This window comes from Pteropus medius, unplaced genomic scaffold (genome assembly GCF_902729225.1).
Source record: "Pteropus medius unplaced genomic scaffold, Ma_sr-lr_union100, whole genome shotgun sequence".
Classification (NCBI taxonomy): domain Eukaryota; kingdom Metazoa; phylum Chordata; class Mammalia; order Chiroptera; family Pteropodidae; genus Pteropus; species Pteropus medius.
This window is the reverse complement of record NW_024349225.1, coordinates 3,049,408-3,062,171: the sequence shown is the minus strand read 5'-3', so window position 1 is coordinate 3,062,171 and position 12,764 is coordinate 3,049,408. Positions and strand designations below refer to the sequence as shown.

The following is a 12,764-nucleotide window of genomic DNA, read 5'->3' as shown; positions in this document are numbered from 1 at the left end:
GGAAAACGTAGGGCAGGAGGTGGAAGGGGTACCCGGGGTCTCACCTCCTGCTCTATAGCTGGGTCTCTCCCGCGAGGCGCTGGGAAGCATGAGGCATGCAGCATTCAAACTGTTTTTTTGGAAAAGACGGACTTGAACCTTTTATAAACACGCCATTGTACTCACTTCTTATTCAGAGACAGGCTGCGCGCTCCGAGCTGCACGGGCAGGCATTTTCCCCGGCTTTGTTTTACAAGGTGGGGAGAGCGTGGCTGGACGCGGGGAGGGTGGGGGGAGCGAGAAGAAACGAAATCGCGGGAAGGAGGGGACACCGGCGGGCTGGGCAGAGGGCGAGGCCGAGGCCAAGTTGGGCTCCGGCGCCGCCGCCCCCGCGCGCGCCCGCGGCGGGGCCCGGGTCACCGGGAGAGCCCGGGTCCCGCGCCGGCCCGCAGCCGCCGCCGCCGCCGCCGCCGCCGCGCGCTCCGCCCCGGGCTCGGTGCTGGCCCGGCCGCCGCGCGGCGCGGGGGCGGTAGGTGCAGCCCGAGCGGCCGTGCGCCCCGGCGTCTTTGTGCGCGAGCCTCGCTCAGCCCCTCTTCGCATGTCTTTGTGTGTCTACCCCGGCCAAGCCCTCCGTGCCCCCGCGCGGGGGATGGCACGGGCTCGGCCACCCTCCGCGTCTCTCCCTTCCGGGCTCGCTCCTCTCTCCCCTTGCCGGCTCCTTTCCCTCCTTTCGGAACTCCCTCCCCCTCGCCCTCGTCCCGCCCCCTTAACCCCGTCTCTCACCGCCCGGGCTCGCCTCTCCGCATCCCCTGCTAGCCTAGCCCTCGCCCGCGTCACTCCTGCCCGATGCTCCCTTCCCAAGTCCCCCTCGGCGCCTCCCCGCCCGGGGACACAGCCCTTGGGTTCACCTGCTGCCTCTCCTCCCCTCAGCCTCTTCCACTAACCCTGCCTCCTCCCCAGATCCTCACTCTCGGGCACACTGGGCTCCAACCCATCTCCTTCCCGCGCGGGGTGCGGGTGTGAGACCGAGCTCTGGGGGCGCGGGTCCTCCGACCCCGGCACTCGGGCACCTCCTCTCCCTTTGACTCCCCAGGGTAATACAGAGAAGTGCCCCTTCGGCGTCCCGAGGCCCCTGGAGTGGGGGCGGTAACGAGGGTGCTGGCTTCCTCTGGTCTACGCCTGGGGGAACCCCCCACCCCATCTCCAAGTGTGCTTGACCTGGGCAGGGAGCTCTGATCAGAATGTTCTGGACCAAAGGGATGGGGACGCACCGGGAGCCAGGGAGAAGACAGCGAGGGACGCAGAGAGAATGGAAGAAAAATCGGTTAGGCTCTTAGGGCAAGACTACTTTGCTTGGGGAGAGGGGCTGCGAATGTTCTCGGTAGAGCAGGGGTTGTGGGAGACCTCGGACCTCAGTGTGACTCCGAGTCCCCCCGCCCCGCACACTCCCAGCTTGGCAAGTACCAGATCCTGCCCAGACTCGTAGCCCGCCGCGCGGGGGCAGCTGGACTCGTGGGGACTGGGCTGGGGGAACCGAACCCGCAGCGGACCGGTAGGAAGCACGCCGAGTCTGGGCTGCCAGGGTAATAGGCGAGTCCTCTCGCACACACGAATTAGCGGAACTTCGGTCCGTTTGTAAACTCTCTCTTCCTTTCCACTTTCTCAGCCGGAATCCCCAGCTGACCTCCACCCTCCCACCTCCACTGCCATTTGAGAGAGAAAGAGAGAGAGGGAAGGAGGGAGGGAAGAGGGAGGGAGGGAGGGAAGAGTGGTTTATCTTCCAGAAAGCCTGCTTGGCCAGATAGGAATCTTTTCCCAGTTTCAAGAACTTTCTAGTGAAAGCTGTAGACGTAAAGGCCGTAAGGTAGAGCAGAAAGCCTCTTGGTTGTAAAATAAAACAAACAAAAACAAAATAAAAAAAAAAAAACGTCGTAAGCCTTTTACAAGACTCTGGCCATCAGAAATGCCTAATTATTTTCAAAATTCTGGAATAGATTGAGCAGCACCTCTTTCTACTATTAAAAATCTCTTCCTTATTAGGAATTCCTTCCTGTTGGAATTGAAACCTGTTTTTCTTGACTTCTGCTCTCGATAATAATAAAATCGGATGTCCTTTCTAAAATATGAATCTGATCCTCTTTCTCCCAAACTTAAAATCCTTTCAGACTCTCTAGGTCACACATAATGTGCTTCCTGGTGGCTTCTCTTCAACCCCAGGCCTTCCTGTCACTTTTCCTCACACATCTTCCCCAGTCCTCTCTCCAACTTTACATGGCTAAGGCTGTATCAGTAGAGTTTTCCAGAAAAACAGACCAACAGAATGTGTGTGTGTGTGTGTGTGTGTGTGTGTGTAAGATTTATTTTAAGAAATTGACACATAGGATCAGGACCGTGGGGCGGAGGAAGCCATCTGAAATGACCATGGCAGCTCTGGCAGACTGGAAACTCAGCGGAGAGTTGATACTTCAGTCTTGAATTTCTTCTTTTCCGGGAAACCTCAGTTTTTGCTCGTAAGACCTTCAACTGATTATATGAGGCCTACCCGCATCATCTAGGGTAAGCGTTCCTTAAAGTCACCTGATAGCAGATGTTAACCACATCTACAAAATACCTTTACAGCAACACCTAGATAAGTGTTTGCTTAAATAACTGGGGACTAATGCCTAGCCAAATTGACACAGAAAAACTAACCATCTCTCCTGAGTCCTGGCTATTTGCTTCCCAGAGACGTGTGCTTCGATCTTTGTACTTGTCACATCGACTCTGCACTTGTCACATTGTGATGTGCTCCTTAAACTAGACTGTAAGCTCAGGGAGGGCATGAACCACATCGTCTCTGTAGCCTTCATAGTATCGGCAACCACTAGTGACTGGTACTAAGCAGGTGTTTGATAAACATCTGAATGAAAGCGTGATATCTGACATCATCCACCTGGTCTCCTTCCAGGATATCCGACATATGTAAGAAATGAAATGAATTCACTACCCTCAGAATAATTTCCCTAGCATAGGCTTTTGTTCTCCAGATGAAATGATCCTAAACACTGAATATTCTGGGTTTTTTGTTCTGTTTTGTTTTGTTTTGTTTTACTTTTCCCCTTCTGTTCAAAGACTATGCTTGTATAATGCTTCCTTTTTCCCAGACTCATGGGATATAGGACTCACCACCAATCCCAAATGCTGAAATGCCACTTTCCCTTCGTTATCAGTTCATAAGTAGCAGTTGCCCTCCATGTTCCCTTTTGCATTATTCACACACTAAGCACACATGTGCGTAGAGTGTCGGGAGGGAAGGTGGGTGGACTTACTTTACAGAGACATTAAAACAAGATTTTAAAAACAAAAATAAATTTCCAATTGTAACATTAGCAGGAATCACTCCACCAAGCCAGCCTCAGTCTCACAAATCATTTGAAAGAACCAAGAAACCAGTCCCCACACTCATCTAGCTCTGCTTTCCGCTGCAGCCCCTTCGCAGTTCCCTCAAATAAGTACTCCTACCCCTTTAAGAGTCTTCTTGTGGCAAACAAATACTTACGTCTTTGAAGTAAGAGTCAAAAAGGGAAGTAGACTAGTTTGTATATCATTGCAACTGGGGAACAAGGAAATGGGATGGTTTATCCTGTTTAATTGTATGTCCGCATTACTCAATACATATAAATCCCACCAAAAGTGTAACAGAAAGAATAGGTAGACTCGATTTCTTTCACGATGCAGGACTACTCCGCACCCCTGAACTTTATTTTAATGGATAGGGAAACCTGAAATATATAATAAAAAGCTTTAGGTTCCCAAAATTCTATACTGCCCTCACTCCAGTGCTTGCATAGCGGCTGTTCCGCTCTAACTAGCAACATGAAATATACAGGACTTCGCTTTCATGTTTATTTTGCTTTCTGATTTTGGCATACTTAAAATGCCATAGTAAAAAAATAAAGAACATGCCACTGTCCTTTCCATAATCCAGTTGGACCTGGAATTTTGGAATCCAAGTGACTTCTGTGGTATCCTAACTCTACCATTTCTGAACCATGTGAGTTCGAGGGAGTCCCTTTGTCTCTCAACCATCAGTTTCCTCATCTACAAAACAGATAATACACTGAACTCACAAGAGATTGTTGTAAGAATTAAAGTGAAACGACATACATGTTTAACATTGTAGGTCCTCAAAAGAGTTTTATCCTTTCCTGTGCTTGACCCAACCTCATGAACCAGGGGACTCCTGGCCAAGCAAGACCACCAACAAATTCCAACTCTATAATGGATCTTGCCGCTCGTTTTATCTTCTGGATAACACAATTTCACAGGTGTAAGATGAAGAAAAATTAATCATTTATTGAATGCCTACTAGGTGCCAACAGGACTCTGTGGATATAGCAAGGTCCATGCCTTCATTAAGTTATGGTCTAGAGAAGGTCTTGAACAAACACAAAATTAAAACTCAGATAAGTGCGATAAAGAGAAGGTATAGGGTACTATGATGGTACCTCGTGTTGGAGGGTCAGGGAAGTCCTGGCTAAAGAAGTGACACTAAAATTGGGTCCTGGAGATGAGCAAGGGTGGAGACGGAGAGGTAGAATGTAAGGAAAGAGCTTCCTCAGGGGAAGGGAGAGCATATAGAAAGCCTGTGGCAGGGAGAAGCTTTGAGAATTTGGGGAGCTCAGATAGTAGACAGCGATCAAGCAGGAGAGGCAGGCAAAGATCAGATCATGTGGCACCTGGATTTTAATTAATGGGACTTTGATGAATTTTCAGCAAAGGACTAACCTCATCAGATAGCATTTTAAAGGAATCACTCTGGTTTCTATGTGGAGAACAGACAAAAATTGAACAAAAATGTACGCATATAGACAGTGAATTTAGATGGTATTGCTTTAGTCCAGGTGAGAGATTTACGGTGACTTTGCAGAGTTGAGAGGTGGCAGTAGGTCAGCAGGGCTTTGTGATCCATTGGGTGTGGGGAGTGGATAGTGAGGGAGAGGGTGGGCATTTCCCAAGAGGTTCTGGTTGACTGCAAACTCAGGGTGTGGGGATGACAGTGAGTACCTCATTGAAATGCTTGCCTGGTGTGGCCCCTCTGAGGGCACTTACTTTCCCCTCTCACAGCTTGTGGGCCTCATCCCTGATTGTGGGTACAGTGTATGTCCTGCGTCTCAGCCAACACAGTCATGATTCCTCCGTCTCTCAGTTGGTTCGAGCATGGGCTTGTGAACCATTCAGCCAATGAAATCTATGCCAGAGCTTCTGGGTGAAGAGATTTGCATGCTATGCCACTGATCTTGAATCTGAAAGCCCTGGAGGCTTTTATGCCAATAACAGAGGACAAGCTACTGGGGAATGAAGCCAATATAGAGCAAACAAAACCAAGCTATCAGGTCCAGGTGACAACCTGTATGAAGCTACACTGTAAGCTGCACACATTTTCTTTCTGGATAAGCTAATTTGTGTTGAGATTTCTGATACTAGAAATCAAGAGTCCTAATCAAACACTGCGATACAAAGAATTTAAAAAAGTGAGAAATAATTTACCTATTTGGGAGTCTTTAAGTTGACCCACAATGATTCCTGCCTCCTGGTAATGACGTCTTTGTGTTACTCCCTTCCTTCGAATGTGGGCTGCTAATGAATAGAATACAGCACAAGTGATGGGCTGTCCCATGACTAGATTATAAGAAGACCTTGGCTTCCTTCTCGTGTGCTCTCTCTCATTGCCTCTTGGATCTCCCCCTCTGCCGGAAACCGGCTGCTGTATCCTAAGGCAGCGCTGAAAAGAGGCTCACTTGAGTAAGCCTGGGAGTGAATCTCCTGGGGTCTTCCAACAGCCGTGTCAGAGGGCGTAGAAGCAGATCCTTCCCCAGTTGAGCCATGAGATGACCGTAGTCTCAGACGACACCTTGAGCGTAGTCTCTTGAAAGACCCTGGGCAGAACCAGCCAAGTAAACTCCTCTGGGATTCTTGAGCCTCAGAAACTGAGATCATACATGGTTCCCATTTTCAGCTGCTAAGTTTTGGGGCAATTTGCCATGTAGCGATAGGTAATAAATACAACTTCCAAGAGTTAAATTTCAGGCAAGTTGATGAAGTGTCAGTCAGACTCAAGTTACGCAAATTACTTTAAGAAGGTAATTCTCCAAAGGACAAAATTCATTCATTTTGAAATATTCATATCTTTAAAATTAAAATGGGTCAATCAGAAGGGAAGTTGGACATGATTGTAAGAAGAGAAGAGGAAGAGAAGGGGTAGATGTTAGCAGTGCCCATCCATGCATAGTCTAGAGTAATGGGTCTCCAACTTGAGTGTGCATCAGAATGACCTAGAGGGTTTGTAGGACACAGATCACTGACCCTCCCCCCCAGAGTTTTTGATGTATCATGTCTGAGGTGGGGCTGAGAACTGGCACAAATGACAAGTTTCCAGGTGATGCTGATGCTGTAGTATAGAGAGCACACTTTGAGGATCCTGGATGAAAAAAAAAAGGATTTGGGTCCACTCTGCTCTGATAGCTCACAGTTACAAAGGCTGGTTCTGCACTGGTGAGCAATTGGGCTAGTGGGAAACTCAGGTACCCCTGCCAACTAAGTTGGCAAATCATGGCAGACACTGGCACATATCACTATTCACCCTCAATCTCAAAGGTGAACAGTTCAAACGTTCTATTTACATCACCACCTACATGAGTTAAGTCATTTATGGTACAAGAAATAGATTTCTTCACTCATTCAAGTAATATTTATTAGGCACCTTTTGTGTACCAGAAAGGCACATTTCTAACACTTGGGGATATATATAGCAAAGAAGATACATCAAATTTTTGTAATCATGGAGTTAAAATAAAGAAAGAATGACATGAGTAAAACTCTGTCTATGTCTGTTTAGTAAAACATCACTGAGCTGCTGAGAAGGTTTTTGATTAAAGTACCTCACTTTGAGAAATGAAAAAATTTCATTTCGCCATAAAATTTTACAAAATTCATCAAAATCAAGCAGTTCATTTTGTAAAAAAAAATAAAAGTAACGTCACTCCAAAATATATAACACTTAGCAATACCTTTTTTAATGATTTCGTATATTGCTAACTTTAAAATAAACACATACAGAAAAATATGAAGATACGATTTGTTAAATGTAAACAAGAATCTCTTTTAATGGTATTTCTTAGTCCTATGTGATTTCTTTTTAATTTTGAAATTAAAGTCAAAACACCCACTTTTTGCATATAAACATGGGTGCTTTACTCAGTGCACACACAAGGTTTTTTTTTTAAATAAAACTAATATTCACATATAATTTTGCTCACTAGGGAATAAGATAGTGAATAGGACATTGTAAAATAAATAAATCCTTATAAAATGATACTTTATTATAATAGAAGAAGCTCAGAAAACATTAGAATTTAGTTTACAGAGTAAGCCGAGTATCACAAACTGTCACTAGGAAATGAACATTTGTTGATATGCATCTAGACTTTAATATTTTCCATCTCTAGCATCACAGGTAAATCCTCCACTGACAATGAATTCATGTGATAATTTTTAAGTCTGCCAATATTAGGCAAACTAATTATATCAAATGTGATGCTTTGTATTAAAATCAACCATGAATCCAGAGATAATTAGAGCATTTTCAATTTTTCTTGATGGCTTTCATTGCCTAATGAATTTTCGGCACATCTAGTACTTTATTTAAAACTCGTATTTGTTGTGAACATTTGCCAGTTCAGCATTTTGCCTTCACTCGAGACCACAAATTCTGATAGCAATGAATGTGGCTTTGTAAAGAAAAAAAAAAAAAATGAATTTCTCTTCTAAAATGAAGTCACAAAACATAAAGGCAATAAAAAAGCAAATAGAAAATGTGCTTATTTGGACTCTCCTAAAGACATTTTTTGATGTGTTCAATAACCAAAGAGCTTAATTTCACCATATATATAGAATCTAGCTTTCCCTTACAACTTTTTGTGTCTATGATTAAATGAGCACTTGCAAGCCTGGCCCAAGCCATCTGCTAAGTTTATGGAAGAACTGAGACGAAAATCCATGCATCACCCAGGGAAGAAAACCCTACAATACAGGAGAAAGCAGAATTTTTTGGAATTTCAAATTTTGTTAAGATGGTTGTGCGATCTCTCCAAATTCTACAAAGTGATCAAGGCGGGGCTACCACTACCAACACCTGAACCCAGAACTTTCACCAGTGGCCTCATCTTCACTGATCAATCTATTCTCCACGCCGCAGTCAGATGGATCTTTTTAAAATAAAATCTGGTTAAGCTGTATGCCTGATTAAAAGCACACATAACCTTTGCATTGCTTTCGGGATAGAGACCAATATGCTGAGGGCCCTGAATATCCTTGTCCTGTCAATACAAACGAGAACAACGAGGACAACAGGAATCATAATGATAAGTAACATCTGTCGAGACAAGTGCCAGCCATTCTTTTAAGACTATTTCATTTACTATCTCATGTAATCCTTGTAATAACCATATGAGATAAGTACTGTTATTATCCTCAGATAAGTTAAATAACTTTCCCCAAGGTAACATAGCTAGTAAGTCAATACTTCCTACCATAAAGGGTCTGCTTCACCAGGTTCCACAATTCCCTGTCTGTGGTTTCCAGTTTCTTGAGTACACCCTACTCCTTTCCCAGGAGACTTCGGTGTTTCTGGTCTAGCCTGTGTTTGTTCACAATCCTCATCACTAGAAATAACTTCTACTCATCTTTCAGACCTCGGCTAAAACACAGCTTCCTCAGAAAAGACCCCATAATCTCCTGACTTCCTAACAAGATCAGGCCACCATCCCGACATACACTCCACCACTCTCCACACTCTCCCTTCCTGGTCACGATTGTTATTGAATGACTTGTTCAAATCATTACTTAATAACAGCCTGTATTACTGTCCTGGGGCTGCTGTAACAAAATACCAAGCACTTGGGCAGCTAAAAACACCAGAAACGTATGGTCTCCGTTCTGGAGGCTAGAAGCCAGAAATCAAGGTGTCAGCAGGGCCACATTCTCTCTGACATCTCGAGGGGAGGATGCTTCCTTGTGGCTTCCAGCTTCTGGTGTTTGCCAGCAGTCATTGGCATCCCTTTGCTGGTACATCAGCCCAGTTGCATGGCAATCTTCTGCCTGTGTCTTCACATTGCTTTCCCTCTACTTGTGTCTACCTCTGAGTCCCAATTTCCCCCCCTTTTTAAAGACGCCAGTCACACTGTCTAAAGGCCCATCCTAATGACCTCATTTTAACTTGATTATCTCTGTAGACACTCCATAAGGTAACATTCTAAGGTACTGGGGTTAGTACGTCAGTATACCTTTTGGAAGGGACACAATACAACTCATAATATCACCTAAGACAGCGGTCCCCAACCTCTTTGATACCAGGGACCAGTGCTCCTATGAGAATCTAATGCCTGACGATCTGAGGTGGAGCTGAGGCGATGATTCTAGCACTGGGGAGCAGCTGCAAATACAGGCGAAGCTTCGCTCACCTGCCACTCACCTCATGCTGTGCGGCCTATTTCCTAAGAGGCCATAGACTCATAAGGGTTCACGTCCCCAGGGGTTGGAGACCCCTGGCCTAAGAGATTAAAACAAGTTCCAAGAGGGAGGATACCATGTCATTTTGTTCCTCAGCCACATCTTACACATAGCAGGCACAAAATCCATATTTATTAAATGAATGAAAGCCCATCTTAAGAGGTATTATTGAAAGAATCCCGCAGTTGATCAGGGCTTGGAATCTCAATGCCTACAGCATCTGGCAGTAACATACACACATGAAATGGGGCCAGTGAACTTGAGGAGATATTCTAATCAGCGTTAGTCTATTACTGCCATGAAAGAACATAAATCTGATTTTTCACAAGATGTCAGATATCCGAATTGTTTTAGAAGACACCTTTCCATTTCAAAATGGGAGCAACTCAATGTTGATGGCAATAATACATGTCTGCAGGCTGAACACGGTCCCAAAGCCCCATAATTACAGACTATGGGTTAAGGTAACATCAGAAGCCCTGTGATATCACATCTACAATTAAATGCAGTGGTTCTGTTTTCTGGGTTATAGTAAGTATGGAAACATTTCACTTCAATGCAGTCATGCATCCCCAGCACTAGCGCCAGGAGGGTGAAGCAATTCTCTCAAGCACAAAATTTAAAGGGAGGTCAAAAACACGATAATCAAGGTAAATATTTTAATGCAATATTTAAAACAATCGATATTAATGCAAAAAATTCACAATGAAAAAAAAAGTTCAAAATTTGAGATCAAGACAGAATCCAACCCCGCACTTGCACGACGTAGCCTCATCCGCTTCACCCTATTCCTAGCCCTGCTGCCTTATTTCATGAATACCGAGCTACCTTCCCTGCTAGGTCACGCATGGGGACTCTCTTCTATTGCATCAGCTCCCCTTTCCTGGAGGTCCAGGTACAGAAGAAGCAACCCCTCACCCATCCAAAATTCTACGCCCAAACTTGCATTGCACAGCAAATTTGATGAATTAACTTACACTTCCTGTGGATTCTCCAGTTCATCTCCCGCCTTTGAAAGAATGAATCTATGATACAGTCACTTCTTGTCCCCTAAGACGGTGCTATTCTCTTCTGATGACCTTGATTATACTTTTTCCCAGGCTTCAGCTTAATATCTGTTTACTTCTGTCACACTACCACACTGCTAGATGCTTCAGATGGGAATCTGGCTCCCACCCTGCAATAACTTGCTATTAGAGCCCAACAGATGCAGGTTAGTTACCACGGAATGCTCTCATATTGGTTCAGCTTTCAGCTTGGAAATCATATCTATGGTATTTTAAAGCTAGATATTACAGAAGGCACTTTCAACCTTGCCTAAGCAGCCTCTGAAAATACAGACTTTCTCATCCATCATCACCACAAACCCCTCCATGAGATAATTAATGTTCATGTTTAGGTAATGACGGAGAGCAAATCGTTAACTCAGGATTGTCACAATCTCTATAAGCTTCTTTTGGACCTTGAGAGTCACAAGACATGTCAATATCACACCAGGACTAACGGCCAATTATGCAAATATATCTATGAACTGCCAGAGCACCCAATGGGAAAACAAATGGAACCAGCATAGAAACTTCAACACTACATAATCCTCGAAACTGTAATTTGAATAAGAACAAGATAAGATGAGGAAAGTTCAGCTTGGCCCTCAGTTCCTGTGAAATCTGCTTCTTCATACTTTAGAGGATAAAAAATATAATTAGATAATGAATGTAATTTGATCAGACAGTAGCTGGATCATATATGCTGACAATACTCCTCTGCGAAACTTTCCCTGTCCTTTACCTCTGATCAATTTGATCACAATCACCATGTGTCCTGATATCCACTCATAGCACCTTCTCCACCTGGGAATATTTGTCTATACATCTGGCTTCCTCTACCAGACTAACAGCTCTCTAAGGGCAGGTACTTTGTCCAAATTCTTTTTGATTTCTTAGTAGGTATTCAAATGTGTTTTTTGAATTAATATGAATAAAAGATCACCACTATTACAACACACACAAAATCACCAGCTCTTCTGACCTTCAAAGAAAGATTTCATGGTAACGGTGACATTTATCATCAAAAAACATTTAATTCACATCAAGATATTTTTGGTACATTGAAAGTCACCATATTTCTTCCAGCCCCTTTATTAACCCAAGTCATTCTATTATCACACAGATTCTCAGACTATGCAGACTATGAAATGCAGCATAGACCACTGGTGAAGATTGCAAGCTGCATTGATTCAAATCTAAACCTAGCCACTTATTAGCTGTGCCTCATTTCCTTGCCTGTGAGATGCAGATGAAAAGCATCTCAACCTCACCTTGTTAATGAGACCTCAACGAGTTAATAACTTGAAAACTGTTTATAACAGTGTTTGAAATCTAGTAAGAACTCAATAAATATTAGTCACTATTAATGCTATTTTTTCCCATTGATAGCACTGAATCATGGAGGGAAGGAAGATGAGTCTAACATGAGAAGTAGAACAAAAAGGAAGAAGCCTATTATCTTCTAGGTCTTGGCCCAGCAAATAAGGAAACTGGTTTTCAGGAGCCAGATCAGTAATTGGGATTCAGGAAGAAATTAGGTCATCAAAGCTACAAAACAAGGAGTCAAATTCCAGCCTTTCTAGTTTAGAAAAGAAAAGAAAAGAAAAAAACAAACAAACTGCAAGTTAGGCAGCTTCTTTCTAGAGCAGGGAGCCTTTCCCAGAGTCAGCGATGTAGAAGTCTTTCCCAGGATGCAGCCAACAAAGGATGGATAAGTGAGATCCAATTAGGTCAGAAAAGGAGACAGCTGGGTTTGCAAGGCTACAGTGGGAGCCCAGAAACAGACCTAATGGTCAGCTCTCACCATTATATATGGGATGTTGCCACTTTCTCTACCTTGCACATACTTAGACCTCCCTTGGCTGTGGCCCCAACATTTTGGACTGTTGCTATCTAAAACTGCCCCTTAAATTGTGTTGACTTTACTTTCTATCTCCTTAGTAACCCTGATTGCTTTAAATGCTTCTGAGTTTGCTTGATTTTCCCCCTTCTATTGTTATCAATATCATTCCCTGGACACCCATAAAACTCTTCTTTTTCACAAAAAGAGTTTTAGTCAAAGTAAAACTTTTGTAACCCCAAGTAGTTGGTTGCTAAGGGGACCAATGTATGCAAATAACATATAAACACAATAAGGGAGCCCAGGAATGGAGTTTTCTATTGAGCCAACAGGTCTAATGCATATTTACT

General features: G+C 44.0%; 1 protein-coding gene across 4 annotated transcripts in view; it reads right to left on the bottom strand.

Annotated features, from left to right (window-relative positions):
• KCNK2 (potassium two pore domain channel subfamily K member 2) overlaps positions 1 to 12,764 on the bottom strand; it is a 158,847-nt gene that overhangs the window by 98,095 nt on the left and 47,988 nt on the right. The window contains exon 1 of one of the 4 annotated variants that reach the window (XM_039881223.1): positions 166 to 348. The exons of 1 other annotated variant lie outside the window; for it this stretch is intronic. In XM_039881223.1, coding sequence (XP_039737157.1) covers position 166 — 1 coding nt within the window. In that variant the 5' untranslated portion in view covers positions 167 to 348. Of the gene's footprint in view, positions 1 to 44; positions 349 to 12,764 lie in introns of those variants that run through there. 2 more of the 4 variants (XM_039881220.1, XM_039881218.1) reach the window with 2 other exon arrangements.